The following is a 27,154-nucleotide window of genomic DNA, read 5'->3' as shown; positions in this document are numbered from 1 at the left end:
TTCCTTGGACTTGACCACGTTGGTTGGTCTCCATGATGGTCAGATTGGCCAGAAATAAAGGAATCGTCGCATCCAAGAAAGGAGTGGTCGCCGGATTTGCAGGAAAATTTGCAATCAAGTCCGCCAGGATCGACTTATAAGTCTGAAGGCGAAGTTCAATGTCCTTGCGACAGGTGTCACGGCAAGCAGGAGGTCGGGCCGGGTCGTCGGGGTCCGATGAGGTCCGATGGGGCCCAACGGGGCCGCCGACGCCTTGACCGCTGGGACCTAAGTAGGGGTCTGGACGTCACGCGAAATCGCTGACCATGAATGAGTGTCCTCGAGGAGGGGATCGCGTAATCCGCGCGTAAAACCCGCGTCGCGACGTCGACGTCGCGCGGGGCCCGCTTTGGCGTGCGGCCCCGGTGGGCCCCACGAGGAAAGGAGTCGGTCAGATAACTGTACGTCGCGGCCCCTGGACGACATCTTCGGCACCGTCGGCTTGGGATCCTTCTTCCCCCGTTCCCATACCCATTCCCATAGACATTCCCATTGCGCGTTCCCCGATCGGGCCCCAACCTTCTCCCGCCAAGCTTTGGCCTCGACCGCGAACTTACGCGATACCGTGACCCGCGATGCTCACCGGGTGCCCCATGGATATGGGACACCGTGACCAACTCCAGAAATGGGCCCGGACGTGACCGACGCTTCTTGACCATTCTCATCTACGTGAAAGAATGCAGTTCCATCTACAAAATAAAAATCCCAGAAAAAAAATAATAGAAGGATGAAAATCCTGCAATGGGGTTAATGGGTAGACAGGACACGGTAATCGCGTCCGATGATCCTTGATGTCCAGGTTTTTCGCTTTCCACTTTTGTGGCTTACCACTGAACAGTTTGGTCTGGTCAGTGGGACTTGTGCCACGAATGAGTTGGTCAAGCCAATCAGTGGGCAAGATGTACTCTGAAAATGTCCGCAATTCTAGGATGTCCTGCGAAATGTAATGTATGGTAATACGCAGTTTAGAACATATCTTCGCGATACCAAAATTGACCTCGAGGGAGACCCGACATCGTCCTTTCTCGCCGGCAACAAATGCCACGACATATGATATATTCATTGTTCTTCAAGCGAGTTCATTACCGCAAGATACGAGGAGTCATCGTGGTACTGTTTTATTATCTTTTTATATGCAAGCTCTGCTTTGACTGTTATTATCCACAATTATCCTGTGCAATACCGTGACTTGCGATGCACGCCAACGAACGCGTGGCGGTCGTGACTGCTTGAATATAGGACATCAAAGAAGACCCGGTGAAGGAAGATCCAAGCATGATCGGTCCTCTTGACTATACTCTCGTAAGAAATGCACCGATCGAGCAAGCCCTATAAATCATTCCCTATTGTTTTAATTGTTCATATGAAATTTTTAACCCAATCCCCCGATACCTGATCGATCACTGCATCGCTTATCAAAGGCCACAAGAGGTCTTGGTCAATGATATAAATTTGTCCACGTACAACAGATCGGTGATGTTAGAGTCAATCCAATCGCAAATTAGTTCCCGTGTAAAATCTCACGTGCGGCTCTTCGTGTTCTCGTGATGCAACGGAGGAGCATGCAGCATCCACTTTTTCGACCCTTGGTACATCTTGACCCGGAGATCGTGAGTTCGCGTAAATAGGACAAACTATCATGGATGCCAGCCCGAAAGAGGGTCAAACTGTGGTTACTCAATGCTTTTCTTCTCTCCTCTCCTGTTACAAACCGTGCCATCTGCGTGGGTGTTCTTCCCCATTCCCAGCAATACAATAGCCAATGAATTATCAGGAATTTACTAGTCAATCTGCAAATACTGCAGCCATAACCGTGTGAATTATTTTTCAGGCTTCAATTAATCTGTGGGGGTCATTTTTACACACCTTTTAGAATACCGTGTCGCTTGAAGCAGGTGTCAGATTAATTGTAACCAATTCTCTTTGCAGATGAGAGACTGGGAAGGGACGAGATCAGAGCGTCGAGGATACAGAGGGATGTAGACGGTAGGTGGCAAACATTAATCTGCAACATTTCTATGTGCATCGTCCACACGGTTGTACGATCTCACAATCTACCGGCACACACATTCCCACTAGGGTCGCTCACGAAAAGTCTGAATAATTGACAGAGACTTTGTATTAATTACGCCTCCACCCAGCACTGTGCTGGAGTAAAAAATTGAACAAAAGCGTGGGAATGGATTTAAATTATTTATTGGCTTTTAAGAGGCATCGTGAGAATTGGGCTTTATCGCTTGACCGTGGATTTCATTACTGGCATGATCTAGACTCGGGCCATTAGCGAGAGTCATTAAGGATTTTTTTCGAGAGCGGCCTGATATCACTGACCATCGTATCTGTCTCTTTTCTCTCGGTCGACATCCATCGGGCGATCTTCCCGCCCAGGAGATGAAAGATCTCAACTAGTTTAATGAGTTCATAGCGCGTGTTGACGCGGGGTGCGGCCGTGTAAATAAGTCATCGAACGAGCACGCTCTTACAATCTTCGGTTCTACCTCTCTATTCATGCTCTCTTCGAATCTCTCGCTCCATCTTGGTCTTACGTGTAATGTTCGAGTGTTGGCATAAGCGACTTTTCTCAAGACGCTACCACGAGGGACCTGGAAATCCTGTTGCATGTGCCTGCAAAAACCGCACTCTTCAATTTTTTTTGCTACTCCAAACATTCCGAATAGCAAGTAGAAATAGTCTCGATAAGCTTTAACTGCCAGAAACAGTGCATGGAATTTTCATTTACTCGTTTATTTATTCATCGGCACTATAGTGCGTTTTGAAATTGTTTTTCTTACAAGAAGCGATCAATTCGCGATGCAAGTGGGGTTAGGATGAATATCTGAGCATCTTTGGAACGTCAATAATTAGGTGTGGATTTTGGGAGAAGTGGATCACGTTTCCAAAATTTCAGGCCGTCCAGCTCCCTCGTGCTGTACATAGAGACCTAACCTAATGCCTATTCTCTCTTCAGGCACTCTGTATTAACGAGGAGCTCTCTGTAGAAGTGGACGTTAATAACGAGCGTCTACAGGATTTTGTAAATGTACTTTCCGAGTAATAAAACCGTTAATAATAGTAACTGAAGCAGGCTCGCGCGAGGCAGGCGTCCGAGGCCCCGAACGAGGAAGGCTCGTCTACTAAGATTGTCTCTCTCTTTTTCTGTTTCTGTTACTGCTCCCGCCTGCTCCTTCAACTCTTCTCAACAACTGGATGCCGTCTGCCTCCAACGTCCGCCCGCCACTCCGTCTCTCCGACGACCTACACAAAAATATCGCTAAAAACGAACAATAATAAACAAAACATACAACTCCAAAAACACCTACAACCGTGACGACGACCACGACGACACGACGGATGACCCGCAAACCGATCGTCATCGACGGTCTCTTCATTCCGATTAACAAAACACAAATCACGGTTCTCCCGTTCTCTTGTTCGATCGAAACGAACGGGATGAAATTCCCGACGCCATTCGGAGATGATCCATGCCCGACTTCCATGTACATAAAATTCTTCGTACTTTAACGTTGACTCGCGCGATGCCCCTGGGGGCGACCTGGTCTGTCCAACTCTTGCCTTTGGTGTTTCCGACTTTCCGACTGGTCTTTCGCGAATCGGTTCAGGGGTGACGACGGTGCTCTTGGTGTCGGCGCGTCCTGGGAAAGGAGCGGCGCCGGTTGGTCTGCTGACCAAAACGGCCAGGACCTTCGTGCAAGATGGAGCCAGCACGGAGTACGCCACTCAGGTGTTGGGTACCACCTTGGACAATGGTCGGCTATATGCGAGGATCCTGTCGACGTCGAGTCGGGTCTTCTACGAGAAGGAGCACTCGCCGGAACCTGCGAGTCCCTTCGTGGTCTACCCCTCCCGGTCGCCGCAGGGCGACTGGCAGTTCCCAATAGCCCTGGACAATGCACCTATCAAGGCCATCAAGGAGCTGGACGTGACCAGGATCGCCAGCCAGGAGAGATCCGAGGACCAGAAGAAAGATCCCTCGAGGCTGGACGACCGCGAGAACGACGTCTTCAGCAAGCGGGAACTCAACGTCGAGACCAGCAATAGGTTCAAGCCTGCGAAGGTCCGCAACACCGACAACCTACCAACCTACACGGTGAAGCACGACTTCATGGGTCCGGGATTCAACGAGCCAGAAGAGGAGCAGCCGAAGAACTTCAGACCCAGGGTTCCGAAGATCTTCAGGCAGCAGCCGAAGGTGCAGAAGAAGACCGAGTCCAAGCCTTTGGCTACGGTGACCTACCATGGGTTCGCTGATTTCACGACCACTGTTGGTGACACCGTCATCGTGTTCTCCCCCAGCACCTCTTCGGCCCCACCTGCGAGACCTGCGACCACGATTAAAGGAGAAGCGACCCTCAGACCAGACGACGGCGTCGCCGTGACGACTACTATCAAGCCGACCAGTGTATTGAGTCATGAGCAGACGGTCATGCAGACCCTACAGAAGCAAACGCCGTCGTCATCGAGTGAACCAAACTCGAGGGGGATCGACGGTTTGCAGCCCAGCGTTGTCGGGGAACCCGAAGAACCATCCACGGAGTCCACTCTTCCGTTGCTCTTGGCGCACCATGACGAAACGAACGCCCTGAAGCCGACAGGATTGCTGAAGACCGTCGACTCCACCACCGCTACCGATGGCACAACGACGCACTATAAGAGCCTGATCTACGGGACGTATATTGGCACCAACTATGCGCAGATCATCCACACTTCGTCCAACGTGTACTTCTTCCCTGACGAGGCGACTGCCACTTATGACAGCGAAGACACGACCGTGGATTATGGTACCACCGAAACGGAGGCTGGAGAACAGGACACCGACACGACTATGCAAATGACGACAGGAACCACTCCAAAGAGTGTCACCACCACGGAAGAGGTCACCGAGGAGATGAACGAATTGACGACACCTTTCAAGGATACCACCGAGGGGACCTTGACAACAGCCGAGGACGCTTTCTGGACTTCCGGAAAGTTGTCGGAAAAGACGGAACCCACGGAAAGGACGACGGAAAACGAAATAGCCAATGAGATTCCTCCGGTTGATCCTCAGGGTCGCAGTATCCAGGGTGGCTCTGGGAGAAACGATGTAGACTCCAGCAATAAGGATCCCTCGCCCACCCTCGCTACGAGATTGCTGCCCTCCACCGTTTACAAGACCTTCACCTATTTTACGACCTTCTTCATTCCCGCGAATGATCAGACGACGACGTCTGTAAGATCCAGGGAAGTCGTGTCCTCCGAGGTGACGTACCTGACGGAGCTGATCCTGCCGAGTGCGACCCAGCGACCAGGTCTGTACGTCACCTCGACGTCGTCGATGCGCGACGAGACGACGATGATGACGACAAAGATCATGGAGACCTCGTTGGGTCGACAGGACGTCGACGATACCAAACAAGTCGAAGAGTTCGAGTTGATTTTTAAGACCCTGTACACCACTTACACTTACCTGACGACTTTCTTCCAGGAAAGTACATCCAGCGTGTCTAGCAGGGAGATCGTCGAGACCAACGTCATCACTCAAACTATAGGACCCAACGGAATGTCGGCTGACGTGGCTGGACTCTTCGATCGCAACGAATCCGTCATCTCTCCGACTAAAATGTCGAGCCAAATTCAGCCTACTCTGAAAACGGACTTGCCCGCTGATGATGACGATCAGAGATCCGGCACCACGTACGATACCACCGAAGGTACCTTGACGACCCTGCAGGACTTGGAGTACACTGTAGACGACCAGGGTATGACGGAGTCTGGAACCACAGAAGACGCGAACAAACCCATAGTGGTTCTGGAACCCAGCCCCACCCCAGCTCTGCCTACGGTATTGCCAAAGGAACTGGTCAAAACGTACTATACGACGTACACGTACTTCACGACCATCTTCGTAGACGACGAAACGGAGATAGAGACCAGGACGGAGGTGTTCACCAACGTGGTTACCGAAGGGATCCAACCTACAGCCGTGGTTCCAGCCCCGGTGATGACCACGTCAACGCCTAAGTCGGAGGTAACGGATAAACCTGCAGTTCCACCTGAGATTTTGGCCTACTTGGAGGCTCTGCAGCGGCAGAAGTCGCAGGAAGAGGCTCTACTCCTGGCGAAGCGAGTCCAGGAAGAGAGCGGTACCTCGGACACAACAGAAAACTCTGAGGAAGCAACATTCGCGGAAAGCAGTACCGAGCTGGTCACGGAAGTTCCAGCGACAACTGAGGACCAAACTTCGGCAGATAAGGCCAGCACCGATTACGCTGCTAATCACCAAGTGACGCCAAATACTCCTTTCGATGGAGAAGTGTTGGGGTCCATGATCACCGACGTCATCTCGTCGTCGAGCTCTGGAGGGGGCACCGTTCTAGATGTGATGGATAAGAGGAACGCGGTCCCTGAGGACCAGGAGCTCTCGGAGTCCAACAACCATGAAGTGGAACCGGCACCTACTCTTCTTCTGCAGACCAGTTACACTACGTTCACTTATTTCACGACGATGTACAAGGGGGACGAGTCAAACGTTGTAAGTAGACTGGAGACCGTGACCAACATCGTCACCGAGACCATCCGCCCATCTGCCGTGGTGCCGTTGGAGACCAGCACCTTGCCGGTGACATATTTTACGACATTTACGTATTGGACGACCTATTACAAGGGTGGCGACACCGTGACGACCAGTCGCGAGGAGACGGTCAGCAACGTCGTCACACCTGGAGTGTCACCAACACCGACGGTGGAGCTGGGTGTCATCATGACGTACAGACCCACGTCGTCTTCAGGGGTAATCGTCGAGGAACCAGTAGTTGAGAAGAAAAGCAAGGTTACTGCTGATAACGAAGTGACCCCTTCTTTTCCGATCAACGAGAAATCCACGTCAGACCCCACCGTCATCGGTCTTCAGGAGAGTTCAACCGGTGTTCAGGATGAGGCCAAGGTGGAGGTTTCCACGGTTCTCCTGGAACCCACGACCTATTACACCACTTTTACGTACTTCACGACCTCGTACGTCGGTAATCAGACTATCTTGAACAGTAGGTTGGAGACTGTCACCAGCGTGGCACGTCCCAATGATGTTGGGAGCCAAGCAACAGGAAGGGCGATAGGTGGTCCCGTTGCTGGCCTCCAGGATTTCATCGGCGGTGATAAGAATCTCGTCGGCAAGACCTTGACCCCGACAAAGAAGGAGGAGGTTCCAAAGACTGGACTGATCTCTACGATCCGATCGAGCAAGATCAACGACGGTACCACCACGCACTTCATGACGGACGTGTATGGAACTTACATCGATGGGCTTTACGCCCAGGTTGTAGAAAGCTCGACCAAGCTGGAGACACCAACACCGGCTTCTGCGGCGACCCCAGTGCTGTCGACAGGTGTCTTATCTTTGAACAGAGGCAGTGTCATCGACGCGGATGAGGTCACCACGGTGTACTTCACTACCAAGCAGGTGGGAACGCTGATCGATGGACTCTACGCTAAGGTCATAGAGAGCACCTCCAGCACGAAAATTGACGAGGAGAAGAAGGCCACTTTGACGCCCAGCAAGGGTCACCGAATTGGTCTCGTCAGAGTGATCCAAGGACAGATCGAGGCCGATGGATCGACCACGGTCTATCAGTCCAAGGTGATCGGGACCAACATTGACGGAAGATACGCCCAGATTATAGAGAGCACGTCCAGCTTTCTCAGTGCCAACCCCAGCTCGACCATTATTACCCCAACCTCGACCTTACCTTCGATCCATGCCACTGGAATTCCAGACATTTCACCTTCGCCAGCGGTGATTCAGTCGTCTCTTTCCGAAGACCCCACCACCGAAAGTTCGGGTCAGGACGAGGAGGAGGATCACGGGGACGAAGAGGAAGAAGAAGGCGAGGAAGAGGACGGCGAGGACGGGCCGAGGTCGAAGAAGAAATCAAGGTTGACCTTCTCGTCCAGGAAGAGGACCTTCACTCCGGTGATTCGACCTTTTATTTCCCGTAATAGGCCGACCTTTAATCCTAAACGAAAGGGTGCTCAGGGAGCGACGACCATCACGAGGACGGATATCACTCCGACGATTACGGCGACCTTAGCTGGGAAGGGCAACAGGTTCGCCACGTCCAGAGGAAGGGTCAGTTCTCCGATCGGACCTTACTCCTCGACCTTATCGCCTTCGGGCTCGAGGAGGTTTTCCGGGAGGAGAACTTCACCTTCTGCGACTTCGTCCTACAGTTCTGGGTTCCCAGTTGGCAGCAGTCGAGGTCGGGCAACCTCGAGGATATCCTCGACCTCGGCGTACCCTGGAGGGCGTAGAGGTCCAAGCTCGATAAGAGGTTCCTCGGCTAGAGGAGGAACTCGCGGTTCCAGCTCGGCATATCCTGGAGCTACCTCGAGATATCGACCTGGGATAAAGCCGACCTCCACTCTTCTTAGAGGTCAACCCACTGCAAGGCACGAGGATCAGGAAGATAACGCCAATGAGTTCACGACTACAACCCTGGTCACCGAAGAAACTCCGTATACCGTCGAGGACGAGGTCGCTGGAGAAACGGTGACCGCTCCTCTGCAGACCACGACGGAGTCTTCGAGGAGGTCGACAAATCCGCTGTTGAGATTCCGCAGACCCTTGAATTTAAATAACGGTTCGTCGAGGACGACCACCTCTACGTCGAGACCTCCAACGACTCCGTCCTCGAGGAGGAATGGAAATTTGGGCAGACAGAGTCCTCCCACGATACCAAACAGAGGAAGTTCCAGAGGAGATCGAGGCAGGACGACTCCCCCGGTTTCTACGAGACCTCGGCAGAACCAGAACGGTTTGTTCCCTCCAAGAGGTTTACTGAGGCGACCCGAACCAACCGAAGAGCCCGCGGAAAACGAGGAGGAGTTTGAAGGAGAGGACGAGGAGAACTTCGAGGACGAACCTCTTGAAGAGATCGCGGACAATGATTACGAAGGTTCGGACACAGCCACGGCGAGGTCGGTTACGAGGACTAATCGTAGGTCAGGGAGGACCTCCGGAGGCCCGGTAGTGCCCATCAGGCCATTCAATAATTTCAGTAGGACAAGAAGAGTCCGTCGACAGGCGAGTCAGTTGAGGTCACTGACGAATAGATTCCGCAGGCCAACCACGTCGGCTTCCAGCGTGGCAAAATCTGACGAGAAAGCTGACTCCGATATGGCCTCCAGTAAAGAAGAGACCAAATCGGTTCCCAGCACGAAAACGACCTCGAGATACCCAGCGAGGACGCTGCCTTCAACGAGAACGTCTCCGACCTCAAAGTTACTAAACGGCGCGAATAAATCGGACAAATCGAGTGAGCAAGTGGATTCTTCCCCTGGGATTTCCAATTCGAGGCCGAGGTCGAAACCCACCTCGGGAAACAGAAGCCCGGCACCTCGAGTGAAGCCCTCGGCGACCTCGAATTCTGGGAGACAATTCACTCTTCGGGAAAAGGATAGCGGGTCCACGAGGCCTGGGTATAAAAGACCGAGCTCTTCGTCGAGATCGAGGTCGACTGGCAAGGACGGCACCAGGCCTCGACCAACTAGGCTGAGGACCAGCACTTCGAGGTCGCAGGAATCGAATTCAAATTCACGAAGGGTTCCCTCGAAGCCGAGGCCTAGGAGCGGGAACGGCCGCAGACCGTCGACTCGAGGACGAGGATCTCACGAAGACATCCGCGAGTCGACATTCGTGCAGCCCAACTTTGATGGTACCATCACCGTAACCCATTACGTCCCTACCGAGGTCACCATCCCAGTTGTGAATAATGGCGTCACCAGCCAACGTAACATCGTAACCGCCCAACCCAGAACCGAGGTCCTTGGTCCGGGTCAGTACAGCACCGTCGTTGGCGGAGATGGTCGACCTCTGGTCGTCATCGTCAGCGAGGTCACCGGTACTAACGTCCAAGGCCAAACCGAGATCACGCGGTTCCTTCTGCACGAAACATCCACGACCAAGGTGTCGCACACCTTGACCACCCTGGGAGGTCGCAGAGCCTCTCAGTCGGTGATCGTTCCGACGACGGTGTACTCCGTGGAGAACGTCGTTTCGACGATTCAGCCGTCTCTCCCCACCGGAAATTCCCCTCTGGCCAATATTCTGCTTTCCCAGCTGCTGCTCGGTCAGCTGGGAGTGGGTCAGCAGAACCCTCTTCTGAACGCTCCTCAAGGTACACCGACCACTAGGTACGATACCAGGACCACGTCCTACGTGACGACCATCACCAAGCACCAGAGCACCGTGATCCCCCTCACCTTCCGAGGGAAGGAAATCCTGACGACCCTGGTGGACTCGTCGACGGACGTCATCACGGCCACGGAGTTCATCACGGATACTGTAGTTGTAACCCCAACCGCAGCCATCCCGGCTGCCAACTTGAACTCATTGTTGCTCCTGCTTCAACAACCACAACCGCAGCCGCAGCTGCCGCCACTTCAACAATCCTTGAACCCCCTGGACCCCCTGTTCGCAGCGGCCCCCTCGCTGACGCAGAGCAACACCTTGCCGGGTGAGGTCGAAAGGAGGCACCAGCCCGCCGACTTCGACTACAAGCCCGAGAATTACGATGACTCCGTCGAGGAAGACGACACGACCACCGTGGAGAGGTCTCCCAAGACGAAAGGTCGGCCTTACGGGAACAAGTCCCACCACAGGAGGGAGGACTCATCGGCGTCGCCGACGTCGACCTCGACGGAGCCCAGCGTGGTGACCTTATACGTCTCTGGGAGGAGGCCCGGCGAGTTCAGCACCGTCTTGAGTACGGTGAAGAACACCGGGGAGGCCACGTCGACCTCGCGAAGAAGAAGGGACGCGGAGGTGGCGGTGCAGCCGTCGATACCTCCGTCCTTGCACGCCGGCGCCGAAGGCGTCGCCATTCTGACCAGCAGCGAAGAGCCCGTCAACGCGCACGCGCCGACGCAAAGTCTCGAGAGCGTAGTGGGTGACGTCGGACGGCACATATCCACGTCTGTTCACACCTAACCTCTCGTAAAGATCCCCTCGATCCCCCTTACCCCGAAAATTCGATTTTAAGTCCGCCCCCGCCCCTCTTCTTTCATTTCTTCTTTACGTTCTGTTTCTCTACCTCTCTTCGAACGTCGCTCTGATATCTATTCTGGTTTCTCATCCAATCTCCCTGCCAATGAGAGCCCCGAAGCTCGAGCCGACTCGCCCGACTTCGCCAACCCTCGGCAAACTCGATCGACGAAATTTGCCGAAACTCCTGAGGTCCGACCAGGGCCAGAGCTCCCTCGTCGGCCTCGACCTCACGGGTCGAGTCTTTGGCCATTAAGGTCGTCTCTGATGCGAGTCGATGTTCTCCACCTTGACTGCCCGTTCCCCTCGAGCCTTTTTCGCTCTTCGTGGTGTTCCGCCACCTGCATCGTCCTCGCTCTCGACCCCGACCTTACCTACTAACCGGAGCTGCCGACGCCGCACGCGCGTCCACACGACGGAACCGCTCTCGTGACGTTTGCTCTATGAGCTAGAAAAGTGTACAGAACCCCGTAACGATACAAAGCCCCTTGACACACGAGTACCCCTGGCACAGGGCTTTAATAGTTATTGCGTAAGAACACGACCTTGAATTCCCTCGTCCTAGGGAATGGTACGAAACGAGACAATCCCGAATTTCAGGTGGAAGGGAACGGACTTCATGGTCGCCGTTTTATGGCGATCGTCTGGACGTGGTCCCCAGGTTCGCCGGGGGATACGCAAAGCCATGGGATTCTGGCCAGAGAGAAAAGGACTACTACGGGTATCCCGAAGAGGAGGACGAAGTGCCCAGAAAGAGGGTGCGAATCCGGGTCCCGGTTGTCCGAAACACCCTGGGGAAGCAGCACAAGTTCACGGTTGTCAGGAGGAGACCTTTGGTGCCTTACACGAAGAGCTACTCTCCTCAGGAGAGTCAGACTCCCTCGCCACGAAGAGTGGTGGTGACCAGGGTGAGGACCCTAGGACCTGCGAGTGCCCTGCAGACGGTGGAGGCCCCAGACCTTGGGGGCCCCTCTGCGGCCGATGGACGGCACAAGGTAACGGTGACCAGAAGAAGAAAACTGGGACCCACCACTGTTGATTCCGCGTTTAATAAACCTAGAGTTACCAGGAAGAAGTTGGTCAACGTGAGACCGGTTATCCAGCCGTCGTCTACTTTGGCCGTCATCACTACCGGATTTTACACGGCTCCTGACGACGATGACGAAGATGATACCGTGGAGGAGGCGCCAGGAATTCCTGAACTCACCGATCCACCAACCGGTACACCCAGTTTGGAGGAAACGCCCAATTACATTGAGAATAAACCTGACATTGAGTACCAGGTGGGCACCACTCCGTCCGAGATGACGAGCGACCTCGCGGAACCCAGTAGCCACGAGGAGCCGGTCATCATCACCGATAATTTCTTTTTCCCACCGTCTGGCGATGACGAATACGAGGAAGAGTACGACCAGGAACTACCCGAAAGTACCACGGAACAGAAGATTATGGAAGAAATGGACGGGAGTTCTCCAAAGAGCGGTCAAGAACAACCTGGAGAGACCCTGGTGCCGGTGATAACGGAAAGGGATGAAGCTGACACTACTACAGAAAGGATTCTTCAGGATGGCGTGACTACTGAAAGGATTCTTCAGGCTGGCGTGACGACGGAAAGGATTCTTCAGGATGGCGTGACGACGGAAATGATTCTTCAGGCTGACGCAACGACGGAAAGGATTCTTCAGGATGGCGTGACGACGGAAAAGATTCTTCAGGCTGACGCGACGACGGAAAAGGCTCCCCGGGTGGACGCGACAACGGAAAGTGACGTGGATCTGGACACGACGATGAAGGATTCCGATGTATTTTTGACAACTACCTCGCTCGACGAGCCAACTACCGACTCCGAAGTTTTGGAGACAACGACAGAGGAGGAAGAAGCGAAAGAAGTGACCACCGAAAAGGAAGCGACTACCGCGAAGGAAGAAAAAGATGTTACGACAGAGACAACCGATTATCACGACAGGCCGTCAACGGCTGACTATGTTGAGAGACCCTTCACAATGGTTCCGGAAATAATCCCGGAGGAATCTGCCAAACCGGATGACGCTCCAAAGTCCACCCCTGAAGAACAACCCGAAGACGTTGTTTCGTCGACGGTTCCTCAGGAAGGGAGCTCGGAAATCCCGATCGCTGACGATTCGACGACTCCGAATGGGGTAGATGAGACAAGTATGGCGGATGTCTCAACCCCTGAAGGTATCGACGACTATGACCTCCCAAAAACTGAGCCACCTTCCGGCGTGACGTCCAAGGAGGACGACGCAGTCCTGTCCGTCATCCCCATCGAGTCCGTCGTCAGCGAAACGGACCGCCTCGTCAAACCTTCCACGACGTTCGAACCGACCGAGAGAAGGTCGGAACCAGCGATTACCTCGCATCCTGCGGTGACCATCTTCCCCGAGGACCTGGAGAACTCCGACATCCCGTCGGTTATTCCTCTGGGTGGTGACCCCACGTCGGGCATCAAACCCATGACCACTTCTTCATCTCAAGTGACGACCAAGATCGCGTCACCTACGCCGGAAGAGATCGAAGCCGGTCTTGCCGACGACCTGTACCTTTCTCTCTCGCGCCCTGACTTTCCCCAGATTCTGCCCTCGAAACCGATCGACGACGTCGACTCCCACCCCCCAATGTCGGTCCTCTCCACCCCCGAGCTGAGCACCAGCGTTTACTACACGGAGACCGTGGTGACGTCGACGAGACTCAGGACCTACACTTACGTAGTGACGAAACTTAACGGACCCGAAACCGAGGTGACCTCGTCCACCACCGTCAGACCTCGAGTGACGACACTGACGTTGACGGTCCCGGTCACCGTGACAGTCACTCCGACAGCGCAGTCGTCTCTCAACTCCGTTTCACCTGTGCTTTATCCAGAATCTGGCGACGGTGAGTATTCTTTTGTTCGAGGGGCTGTTCACTCAGGAAATTATGAATTTTGTATGCCCCAATTATGTGGAATTGCCAATAAAAAATCACTGGTACTCGTTGGAAATGACCAACACATTGGCTCAATTTTAAAGTCTTTTGTTGTAGAATCGCATTGTTGTTTATCATATGGAGTCAAAGGTAATCGATCCTCAAAGTAGGAAGTCTTTTTCACTGATTTCCGAGTGAAAGTCCCTCGCTTTTTACCTACCATCCAGCGCGAGTTCTGCTACGAGATCGGTCATGCAATTCTAACTTATGTATTCACGGTTTTTTTTATTTCTGTTCTTATTTTTATATCGCAGGACTGCGCGCTCGGTGCTTTCCTACCTAGATCGACTCGTTTATATTGCCTGTAAAAAATTATGATTTTATAATTGGTGATGGCAATCACGAGTCCGTCTGGGTGGATCGAAGTTAGGATAGTAGGGGATGGCTTTTACCGTCCACTGACTGTGATAAGCCCTGCTGACAAGGGAAACGCATTCCCACGCGGACCCTGACCGGATTTTTACGCAATTGGCGCGCAAAGCTGCGGACTTTTCTGTAATATAATTCATTTACTTGATTCAATGTGTATAGTCTTCGTCTTTGTCTCGATAAGCTTTTACTATACTGTCTGTCTTACCTCTGTCGTGAGTCCTGACGACGGGATCTGTATAGGGGAACAAGTCTAGTCGAACTCGCCAATGTTACCGATTCGATCAGGAAATCGATAACTATTGATTATCCTCTTGATAAGCCGAGTGTCCGGATAGTTGACGAGTTTGCCTGGAATTCGCTCTTCCTTGAGATTTCTTCCGAATTCTGTTTCTTCTGATAACCGATTACGTCTAAAACCTTGACCTTCCGTTTCCAAATTCTTCGTTCGCAGACTCTGCGACTCTGTAATCAGTGTACATAGTGTAAAGAATAATGTGTTACGTGTAAATACTCGGTAACCATTAACACACGTGAATTTTCAGAGATTCCCCGCGAATCGGCTCGATCTGTATTTCCCTTGTCTCTATAATTAATTCAACGTGGATAACTCTTAAATAGATAATTACTGCATTTACTTAGTTTTAATTAAATTGTATATTACGAGTGTAGGCACCACTCTTGTACACCGCACGTTCTACTGCGGTGTAAGATCGGTAAAGAGTACTTCAGGGGCTGACCTCGGTTACATGCTGAAAATTGAAATTTGACCTACTCGTTGAACATATCGCGTATTCAATAAAAGAGGAAAGGAGTATTTTATAAATCTTGTTGCTGGAAGCTCTGTAGGAAATCTGTAGGAAAAAATATCTCAGTAAGTGCCCCTTATAATATGCTACACGTCGTACCTGAGTGTCAGGAGTCGAAGCATCCTTCAGGGGCCCTGAAGAATGCATCAAACCGCAGCTTCGGTCAGCCCTCGAAAAAAAGCGTCAATCTCTAGCTTAATCTTACATAAAATATCATTTTACGCAAATTTTAACTAAAATCTGCCGCTGACAGAATCCGCAGTAAAGGATGAAGAGGAGGGCAGGAGGTTCAACCTGGCGACGAGGGTGATGTCGAATGGAGTCGAGGTGATCGTAGCGGGACCAACGCCGGCCTTGAGGTGGGAAAATTCAAATCCTCAGCCGACGTTGACCTTATCGGACACGGTGGTGATGTTGCTTCCTCAAGATAAGCCTAACGATTTCGTCACGAAAACGTGCATGACGACGTTTACATATCTTAACACGATTACCAGGGACGGTACCACGATAGTGTCCACGGACGAGCAGGTGAATTTCATGGGAACTGATTAATATGCACCATAGGATGTTATTAAAAGTCCTGGTACTTATCTAGGTGGTTGCCAATACCGCGACAGAAGAGAGACACAGGAAACCAGGATCGGAAACTGCAAGAGTCACTTTAGAAGCTTCGCCCACGTTGAGGACCGAAGTGTTCAAAACGACCTACACGTACCTCACCTTGAACACCGATCATCCTGACGCCGATAACGCTCTGGAGAGCAGTATGAAGGTTATCACCAATACCGTGACAGCTCCTCAGCATTATCTGGACATGGTCCTTGAACCGTCCGAATCCCCGGGACCGGAAACGAACGCTTATCTGAGCACCAGGATCTTGCAGAAGACCATAATGGAGGAAGGAAGGACCAGGATAGAAACGACCAGTGATACGGTTACACAGGTACGAATACGAGTTCCAATCGTCCATTTTCTTTAGGGATGATTTATTATTTACTTATAACAGATAAAGTAAAAAATGCGAGGTGAATATTCCGGGGTTTCAGTTAATAATAACGGAATCGGCTCCACCTCCACGGCCCACAAGTGTTACGACCACTTTGACTGCCTTGGATAATACCGAAGACTCCACAACGGACATCATGAAGGCGTACCACATAACCTATACGTACTTGAACACCTTCCTAGAAAACGGAAGTACCGTCGTACGCACCAACGTCGCAACATCCACCGACGTCGTGATGGAGAAAGTACCTATGAAGAAGACCGCCACGAAGACCGTCCCAGTGAACCAAACTCCCGAACCGATCCAGATATTCGCCACGAAGACGTACTTCACGACCTACACGTTCTTCACGACTCTTCAGCAGGTAAATCGATGAATTAGTCTTCGGCGAGCAGATTCGGTAAGTCTACCTTTTTTTCTCTCCAGGCCGGCGCAGATGGGAACACTTCGACGACGATCTCTTCAAGATTCCGAATAGTGGAGAACGTCGTTACCGAGTCGATTGCTCCGAGTTTGCTGGATGCTGGGTACATGAACGCATTGCTGACCACAGCTCACCATTCCGACTCGGTGAAGAACGTCGTGACCGGCTCGACAATCATCTTCTTTGACGAGAAGGACCAGATCGATCCGACCTCGACCTTGAACAGTCAGGATGTCGCGACTGCTTCGGTCGAGGTGGAGAACATCGAGAAGAGCCCTGCCGAGAATACTCACTCGGCTGCCCTGACCAATTCCACACCAACGATCAGCAGTTCCGATGCTCAAACTGGAGATCAAGCATCGAGCAACGAGGTACCGAAATTCTTGTTTCCTAAGGTCTTACCTTAGAGGTTCTTTGATAATTATTAACATTTTATTTACAGAGTGGAGACGCGACCGTGACCTCGTCGAACGAGTCCACCCAGAACAAGAAGCCATCCAGTTCTCAGAACGAGGGTGATCTTCAAGTGAGCAATCTGCTGAGTCTAGGGTCTTTGGGAATCAATGGTCTGTCGGCTCTGGGACCGGTGATCACCGCCATGGCTGGTCTGCTCCAGGGGAAGACGTCGGCATCTCGAAGAAACGATACGGTGACCAACACCGAGGCTCAGGAAGCTACGACTCCCAGATCGCCGATTTACATCCCGGTCGCGGAATTCGCTGATGGGGACATCGAGACTGCCGAGAGTCAAAATATGGGTAAAATGAACAAATGGTGGCATTGAATAAAAATTTATAAATGCGGCTGGTAAGCGAGTCTTTACAACTGATTGATCTTTTTTTTCTTTCCATTTCTAGCGGCTCACCTGGCGAACCTGAATCACAATTACCTCCCAGAGACGAGGCACAAAGTGGCAGCAAGCCTCGCCGATGGCATCCCGATTTCTCCCGGGGAAATCATCACTGCGAATAGTGACGTCATCATTGGAAAGCCTGGAAAAATGGGACCCAGACCTCCGCAAACCTTCCTGAAGGAAGGAGAACACGTCGGCATGAAACCGCCTCCTCCACCGGTTCCTAACATTCCAGTCCACCCTGTCCTGGAGGTCCTTCATGACGACCAAGAGGATTCTCAGGCTCAGCCGACTACTCAAGTCCACAAGGGACCACACATCCAAATATTACCTGCCCATCAAGTTTATGAGGAGCATGTGAAAATTCCAGCGACGATTCCACTTCCTAAGCGTCCTCAAAAACTACATCCCATCCATTCTGCGCCGCCTAAAAGGGCAGGGTCCAAACACGACATTTTAGAGAACGATCCGCTTTTGAAACCACCTGGGAGACCCAATGTGGAGCAGTATGCAAACCCTAACGTGAACATCAACGAACCTGAATGGAGTCCTGAAAAATACAGGAGACCTTGGAGCGCCAAGGACCCCCTGACACCTCTTGAATCTTGGTTGGAAAATAAACCCAAAGTCCCTTCGAGACCTGACGAGGTATATTAAATCCACGGAATTCTGTATTTTGCTTTAAAGTATTAACGGCAGAAGTTAATTAATTGTTTGTTATTTAAGACCCCAGCAGATTCATCGGTGAAAGTGAAACCTTGGCAATCTAACAAGGAGCCGAATCGTCCCAGCTGGGCCCAGAAGGACCCTCTGCTTCCGGACACTATGATCGAGACTTCCGAGGCTAAACCTCAGCCTGATGAACCAATCGTTCATCAAGTACCTCACGTGATCGATCGATCAACTGGCCAACCACTGTTGGTGAACATCCAGCCGAGTCAAGTGGCGAATGTAGTCATTCCTCAGGGTGGTACCCAAGCTTTGATCTTCGGCGACACCAACGAGCCGCACATCAGCGGACACTATTTCGACGATCCGTCTCCATATCCGGAATCTGAAGTCGGTCCAGGGTTCATACGCGTAGAGAAGGTGGCTAAAACTGGAATACTGATATTAGATGACAATTTGGCAAGAATTAAAATTAATAACGTGATCATATCTTCTGCTAGGTCGAAGACGCATCGCAGTACTCTGGTGAGAAGGACCCAGCAGAGTTCCTGGTGCCTCCATCGCCACCGATCAACTTCAGACCTCTTCCAGAAAAGCCGGGTTCATCTCGGCCGAACACCATTCCCTTGAGTCCTTCCCAGAGCCACTTTGACCATTTTCGACCCCAGGACAAGGTTGAGCTTTTAGCGACCAGACCTGACAGGAAACCAGAGGTCCACCTGATCCAACGTCCAGACGGCGCGGATGCAACCAGTGGTCAAGGACATGTTCACACAGAAATTCTGGTGCACCATCGACCGGAAACCGTGAACATCCGTCCACAGCCTCCGGCAAGACCTTCCATCTTGTCCCATGTCCATCCACCTAGAAGGGACTACCTTAAACCTCAAAGACCGGGCGATACTCTGCCACCTAGAAGAACCGAGATGCACGTTCCCACCGAAGTTCCTCATCAGTACGTCTTCCTTGGAAAGCCAGCAGACTCCGGCAACGAGGTGACGTTTAACACCAGCTGGAAAACTGACAAGAAACCACCTCGAATCGCACCAGGCGTTCGTCCAAGACCCTCCGCCAGACCTCGACCTCCCTTCAGAACCACATCCGGGCCCCATAGTCACTTGATTTACATGGAAAGACCTGGCCACCCAGTTCGGAAACCTCAGTACACGGTACCTCAGAGACCCAAACCTCAGGGGAACTACATGACAACGATATGGTCGGCGCCAAATCCACAACCTTCTCAGGAACCTCCAAAGAAGCACTTACCAAATATTCCCCAGGGTAACGCTGCGCAAGAGCAATATGGCCATCGACCCCAGGTACCACTTTACAACCTGTACACATTTTTCTATAATATACCGAACCGTGAATTTATCAAATAACTTGTCTCCTTTGATCAGGTTGATCTCCAGGACAGACCTCCGAACTTCTACCGAGGGAAGCCAAAGCCCCAGGCTGCGATTAACGTTTCTGAAAACGACAGAAACGAGGAGCACGTGCCGACTGGAGCTGTAGAGTACCACAATCCTTCCACCGATCCAAAGGTGAAACCTGAGGATACCCAGTACTACCCTCAACTCCCCACCATTAAGCCCGAGGTCCAGAGTTTCGGGCAACTTCTTCCGCACCCGGACAGAGATGAAGCCTGGACCTCCAACACTCAGACAGAGCAGCCCTTAATGGACTCCGAAGCTGGTGAATCAGAGAACCTGAAAGTGCACAACCCTCTTCAGAATCAGGGCGGAAAAGATCATGAACAGGATGTAAATAGTGCACCAACTTCGCAAATGGAGAACAACATGACCCATTCGACGAAGAACCCCTACGGCGCAGTGGGTTCGTTGAACACGGTGGTGGGAAAACCTTTGAACATCGACCAGGGTATTACTTATGGCCAGAAGGACCAAACTTCGATGATCCTCAGCCAAGGTGTACCCTTTGGGCATAAAAAGGACGACACTGCACAAAATGCGGCATCTGATTACCAAGGTGTAAGACCGTACGAGACACCAATTGTGCAAGGCAAACCGTTTGGTGTTTACAATGACCACGTGGATCCAGGAAGACCTTACGGTTATGGTCAGAAAATTGGGAGACCCGATTATGAAATAGTGCAGGGGGTTCCTTTCGGTTTCCACGTGAAACAGAACCCACCACAGGATGATACGATAGACCTGAAACCACCTGCTATCAGCCCCCTGTTTGGGCCAGAACCTGAGAGACCGAAACAGAGACCTTATCATAGACCTCACGGAATAGGCAGACCTGACACCAGGGTTCCTTTGTACTCCAGACCGGAGATCGTTACGAAACCTCCTAGAAAGTTTGAAGTGACTCGTCCAGACCAACACCGACCAACGGAACATCCTCAGGTAGGGTCAGGTATTTATGGTACCACGGTAAACCATTTAGGTGGTTTCACAGAAAGACCCGGAGAAGGTCAGCTAGGTGAGGAGCAAACGGTCCATGAGCATCCCGACTGGAGCATTAGGATCCCAGAAAACGAGAAAATTAGGCCATACCAAGATCAGTCTTACGAACTTGGGAATCACCACGACTATTCCCGAAATCAGACCAGTTCACATCCCAATCGCGGGTCCTTTTATACCGACTTCGGTAATCCTAAGCCTGGAGCTGATATGAATCGTCCCATGGTTCGACCAGACCATGGCATCGCGACGCAGGTTCATCCGGAGTATCCACATATTCTGACCAAGCCGAAACCCCAGGTTCCAGGGCCGATTACAATTTCATCGAGGCCAGGTAAACCTCATGGACAGCCTGTGGAGTCCAACAGACGCCCGAATATCCAGTTCTCTCTGCCTGTGGAAGCAACAGGAGATGAAGAGGACAGCAAAACACAAACAGAAAGACCGCCTAGTATGCTGGTCACCAAAGGAACTCAGAAACCTAAATACAAGAACGAGCCTCAGGACACCTATCAGACCAGCATTGCGAGCCAAGATCAGGTGGACGAAGAGACCTCTGATATCAGGAAGACTGAGAGCAACCATCAACTTGGTCCTGATCAGAGCGAGGCAATTAGCACTCAGAAACCGAAGGTGCCATCTCAGAACATGATGCCACCACCTGTGAGGCCCGTTCCGAAGGATCCTTCCAAAAAGTCCGATGAACAGGAAGGGCTGAAGCCTCCACCCCTGCCTTCGGATGTCGTAGGACTCTCGCCACCTCCGGTCGCCATCACGACAACGAATAGACCGAAAGATGATTTCCCATTTGCCATTGCAAATGAATCGGGACTGCGACCTCCTCCAAAGTACATCCCGCTAGAAGAGTCCATTGCCATCGCGACGCCACCTCCACCAGGCATCAATATGGTCCCACCAAGTCCAAGGCCGACCATCGTGAAACCCTTCCTGGTTGAAATATTGTCTCAGGTATTGTATACTTGAACTTTGTAGTCGAATACAAAGAATAGTGTGTTAGAAGTATACTAGGGAATTGTGTTTCACTTGAAGGACATGGTGCCACCACCTCCGGTACCGGAGACCTCAAGGCCGCCTCAGATCGCAACCGTGAGACCAGCAGTAGCGGTCTCTGGTTCCATCCAAATCGCGACTGCTGTGGCCACCTCGCACATACCAGTGGTCCAGGACATGGAATCCAAGATTCCGATCATCCACGGTACCGTTGATCTTCCAATGGTCATTGATGTCCCCAGCATCCTTAGACCTGTGGAGACAAGGAAACCAGAGCACGTCAGCATCTACACCGTGCGACCGTTTGAAACAAGGCAGGTGTCCAGGTATGAACATGTTCCTCGTTTCAAATTTGATTGTTCCATGCTGAAGAATGATTAATGTTAAAATGTCCGTTCGCAGAGTGTCCGTTCAGCCAACTGCGATCCTGACGACAAACTTGATCATGCCAACGAGGTTGCGACCGCTTCAAACGGACCACGTCGAGCCTAGCAGATCAGTCCCATCGATTTCTTCCCATAACGGGGACCCGACTAAATTACCTTCTCCAGAGGTGGTCAGGAAACCGACGAAGAGGCCTGATCGTCCAGTCTTCATCGAGTCTAGCCAAGAGATTACGGTCACGCCTTCTCGAGTAGAGCCTACCGAGTCACTGACGCACATAGTAGACACCGTCAAAACGAAGGACCAGAAGATGACCCTGAAAACGGACGAGACTACCAAGGTCCACCGACAGCAGGTCACGGAGTTCTCGACGAGCCCTACAAAATTAGATCAGGCAGAAGACACCCCGACGATAGTGACGAGAGTGGACAGCTCCATATCGAAGGTGACCAACACCTTGAAGCCGGAGAGAAAGGATTCCGTCTTGCCCAGCATCCAGGTGGACAAGGACATCGCAGGACCCATCATCTCGAACACCTCGAAGAATGCCTCCGCGACAACCCTGACGACGATGCCGAAGGTAGACAGTTATGATGCAGAATTTTAGGAATTATTCCATCCTTGTTGATAGTTCAGGTGAGCTACAGATACTTGACGAATCTTCGCAGGTTACGAGGATGTCGACTGTAACCAGAACGGAGACGTCCATCCTTGGGTCGCCTCCGACGACGAGAACTCTCCTGCTGACCCATACCTACACCACGACGACAGTGGAGATAATAACCGAAACTTTGCGTCCTACCAGCGTTGTATCAACGGTGACCTCGACGATCGTGACTTCCGTAACGAGGGTTCCACCAAGCTATGAGAACACGGTCGATAACGACTCCATCTTCGTTGTGATGAGCGATCAGAAGCCTCCAGAACCTGGCGCCGAAGAGGTACCTAGGAGTCGTCTCCATGTTCCAGGATTCTTTTAATATAAGTTTGAGGATCGAGATGTAATCGCTATCGTTTGAAATATTAGGTCGAGGCAGAGTACGGGGAAGAAGAGGCCTCCAGAGACGAGCAGGACCCAGGTGGCAACGAGGTGCACAGAGTGCTCGCAGGTGGAATCCTGGGGGCTCCCGTGGTTCCTCTTCAGCCGGTGATCAACCATTGCGTGCCAGAGTGTCGAGCATCGAAGTCGGAAGTATGTGCCGAAGTTGGATCAGAGATGAGATGCGTGTGTCGTCCAGGATTCGCGAGGATGTTCCCGGACCGTCCCTGCAAACGTAGGTTTAAGGATCGGAATAGCTGCCCCTTCCTAGATCCTGAAGGAACAGTTCTCGATGACGTCTCTCCAACTTTTGTTTCTCCTTCAGCAACCTACACGTACACCCTACGAGTGGGTCTGGAGAGGATTGCAAGGGATCCGATCGCCAACGAGATTTCCTTGAACGATTCCACGTCTGCAGCGTACAAGCGTCTGACAGGACCCGTCAAGGATGCTCTGGACAGGACCCTGATGCAAAGTGATCTAAGGGACCTGTACAGAGGATTAAACATCGCTGGATTCAATCCGAGCCCTGCCACTGTCGATTTCCACCTTCAGCTCAGCGAAAACGCCAATGAGACCAGACTGAAGGAGGTTCTTCGGAAATATCTGGTCAGCAGCAACTTCAGTCTTGGTGGCACCGAGGTCTTTGCCTCGAAAGACCTCGACCTGGTGAGTCCAATAATTAAGGGGTTCAATTAAATGTAACTAGGAAGGTCAGACGAATAATCATCCCAGACGGCACAAATGATGCAAATATGTTTTGAAACTGTCTCGGGAACTGGTGGAATGCTTCGTTTGGTAGTTCAAAGGATCAATTGACTTGCTCCCCTAAAAAATCCCGGATAACGGAACACCATTTTGGAACATCATTTTCGAAGATGCTGAGATTTGAAGTAAATAAAATTCTACCTCTTTCGAAATCTAAGGAGCAATCTTTCTTCCAGATCGATGCCCGGGATTTCGACGAGTGCTCCACCGAGGAGGGGGGACCTCACCACGACTGCTCTCCAAATGCAGCTTGCTTCAACATCCGAGGGTCTTATCAATGTTCCTGCAGGGAAGGTTGGGCAGACCTCTCGGAGAACCCGGCATATCCTGGCAGGGTCTGCTCGCAAGCTCCTCTAGGATGCGCCGGATGCAACAACAAGGGCCACTGTGTCACCAACACAAATGGCCAAGAGGTCTGCGAGTGTTTCCCCTGGCACAGTGGTCAGCGCTGCCAGGTGAACCTGAAAGGTGAGTACCCAATTAAAAACGATTAAACAAAGATATCCTAACCTTGTTGGATCTTTTCAGTGTTGCTGATAGCTCTGGTGACCACGGGAGCGATCCTGCTGAGTCTGCTGATGGTGTGCGTGGGTATGGCCTGCTTCCGTCGACCTGGAAGAAGGTCAGGAGACAGGCGAGCGATGATCCCGGGGACAGGTGGGGACACCAGCAGCGAGGGCAGCGTGACGGACCTGGCGATTCCACACCACGTTCCGCACGTTCTGCCGCCACCGCCGCAGATGATCGCCCCGGCGCCGCCCCTGAAGAGGCCCGTGAGGAAGATCAGCGGCAAGCCCAGACACCCAGCCAGGAAACCCAGCGCACCCACGCCCAGTGAGTCTACTCTCGAATTCGATCCTCGTTGTCGCCGGGGTATATCGCCCCTAAGATGACATGCTAATGACGTCCTAATGGCGTTTCAGTTCCCATGAACGACGAGCAGCGGGACCGATCGTTGACCGTGATGATCCCGCGCGCCAAGTATCGCTCGGCCCCGCAATCGCCGCAGAACTACAAGCCGGTAATGAGCACCTTCGCGGCGGACGAGCATAAGTTGATCAGCTACTTGGAAAGCGGTTCTCATCCCCGGAACAGGAGGGCCAGCGTGGCCAGCATCAAGGACTACAAGGAGCCGGATCTCCAAGTCGTCAGGACTCCTGTCGCGCCCAGCGGAGCGCTCGTCAGCGCCGGCTTCCAGGTAAGACCAGACGTCTCCTCGACAGCTTAATTATCTGGAAAATGAGAAACCAGGTAATCGAAACCGTCCGCCTCTGAGATCATTTCCTGCGGGAAGGATTCATGGACTCATTTAAGACCCTGATTAAGGGGGAATAAAAACAGCGGCCGAAGTGGACGGTCGGGAGTTGTGATCTCACTGGGCGAGTCCGTCATAACTGCACAGCAGGGGTACGAGGATGTATCAAGTGGTACCGAGGCTGTTAGTACGTTCATACGGGTTATCAATCTCGGGTAGGTGAGATAATGCGAAGGGAAATGCGGCCGGGTATCGTGACTGGAACGAATGGGCATGCGCAGTCGGCGAGTTGCCTTCTCGTTGCCGTGCAAATATGGGATGATCCTTCTCTTTAGGGACGTATTTCTAGAAATTAAAATTCTATATAATAGTTCTGGTCAGAAATATGTGTATCCAAATGGTAAAAACCTTGCGTTTAGGTGTCCGCAACCGTGGTAAGAACTGCCGATGCGGAGTCGACGCTGGCTCGTTCCTGTGGCGAAACCACGGTGGAGCCCTCGACGAAGATCCTGAGGAGCGGCGACCTTTCCGGCGATTTGGGCTCCACTTTGGCACGATCCTGCGGCGAGACCACCATTCAGACCCCCACGAAAATCCTGCGCCTGGACCTCGCCGAGGACGGTTCCACTCTGGCGAGGTCCTGCGGGGAAACGACCATCCAACCACCCACCAAAGTGGCCGTCACCGGCAGGAGCAGCCTCAAGGATTCCAGGGACAACAGGGACAACAGGGACAATGCCAGCGATGGACACACCATGGCCGAAAGGGATCTGGGCAGCACCCTGCGACTTCCGGCCCAGCATCCACCGCTTTACAACCCCGACAGGGTAACTTCTTTCAGTCCATCCCCACGCTTTTGCACACTCCCGAGCACTCATTCACTCAGGGCCATTCGAGCCGTATGAAGTGATAAATTTCCTCGGCTTATTATACGTTGGTCCTATTCGCAAAGACCATTGCACCCTGGCTGGTCCCCAGAGCATGGCCATGGTGGATGCAGCTGGTAACGATAGACTCCTCGGCAAAATTGCTTCATCGGATGTTGTGTATAATTATTTCAAAACCCCTATTCCGTTAATTTCATAAATAGTGTATATGCAAATTTCTACCTCCCTCAGACCAGCGACAGGGAATCGAACTTCGACTCGCTGTAGGCGACCTGAAGAATCCTCAAGGTGTTCTACCGAGGTCTCCCCGGAAGTCCAAGAGCCAGCGGGCGCTGGAAGCCTTCTGGAGAACCGGAACCCGTGCAGGAGCAACCCTCTCGAACGAGTACGAAAATTCGTCGTTGCCAAATACTACTCGCAGAGTCGTGGGGGAGGATCTTGAGGTCGATCGACGAGGTCTCGCCCTTTGCGAGGCGCTCTTCGGCTTGCAATCGGGATCCTTCTATCCGACCGCTTCGCGGATGCATCTCGCGCGGTCCCAGACTCCGCTGGACCGGTGGAGGTGCCCGAATGCGTGGGAAATTAATTTATTTATACCTTCGAATCGACTCGAGTCCGACTTGCGAGACTCGAGAGCGCATCGGACTAGCGACTTAATAAACGGAGTGCGTGGAAAGGGCGTCATAGATACGCGTGGAGGATGCGTCGTTAATACGTGGGTCACTAATTTCGTGCCAAACTGCAACCAATGAGAGCAAACCTTCGCCAACGGGAGAAGGTTCCCGGGACCGTCTTCAGGGACCCGATTCTCGAGTTCGTACGGATTTCTTTCCTATACGAATTGATTCGCATGAAAAATTTGGCATTGTTGCGAAGTCGCGTAATGCCGGTCGACACTTCAAAGTCGTATACGGAATTGTCAATTTCGCGTGCTAAAGTTGATCGTATCGACTCGAAAAACGGGATCCAGGGTCCTTGGGAGATCCGCGATCGCCGGAAACGCACTCCGCGAGAGCGATGCAACGTACGGTGCACTAATTTCTACAGTACTATACATATATATACCTGTTTTTTTTTTTTTTATTAATGAAAAGGCAAGTGTAATACTATCATTGTTGTTGTTTGTTCGTTTAGTCTATTCCGTACCGGCCAAGTCATGTTGCCCGGCTTCGTCGCAAAATGCGTCGAGCAT

The 27,154-nt window shown here is 52.0% G+C and overlaps 1 protein-coding gene across 1 annotated transcript; it reads left to right on the top strand.

Moving 5' to 3' along the window:
- Nucleotides 1-11,642: 11,642 nt before the first annotated feature.
- On the top strand, nucleotides 11,643-26,229 carry LOC105697488. The gene is made up of 22 exons (XM_023432292.1): nucleotides 11,643-11,674; nucleotides 11,736-13,969; nucleotides 15,491-15,765; nucleotides 15,833-16,180; nucleotides 16,284-16,361; nucleotides 16,455-16,607; nucleotides 16,670-17,038; nucleotides 17,110-17,425; nucleotides 17,525-18,168; nucleotides 18,247-18,609; nucleotides 18,690-19,508; nucleotides 19,590-21,587; nucleotides 21,669-21,955; nucleotides 22,032-22,593; nucleotides 22,682-22,954; nucleotides 23,041-23,287; nucleotides 23,378-23,721; nucleotides 23,997-24,288; nucleotides 24,349-24,654; nucleotides 24,744-25,018; nucleotides 25,495-25,902; nucleotides 26,194-26,229. Exons 1-22 carry the CDS (start codon nucleotides 11,643-11,645, stop codon nucleotides 26,227-26,229), a joined length of 10,659 nt encoding a protein of 3,552 aa, XP_023288060.1.
- Nucleotides 26,230-27,154: the final 925 nt, after the last annotated feature.

This window comes from Orussus abietinus, unplaced genomic scaffold, assembly GCF_000612105.2.
Source record: "Orussus abietinus isolate OABI.00-Male unplaced genomic scaffold, Oabi_2.0 scaffold64, whole genome shotgun sequence".
NCBI classification, from domain to species: Eukaryota; Metazoa; Arthropoda; class Insecta; order Hymenoptera; family Orussidae; genus Orussus; species Orussus abietinus.
The sequence above is the reverse complement of the archived record's forward strand: the minus strand, read 5'-3'. Positions and strand labels throughout refer to the sequence as shown.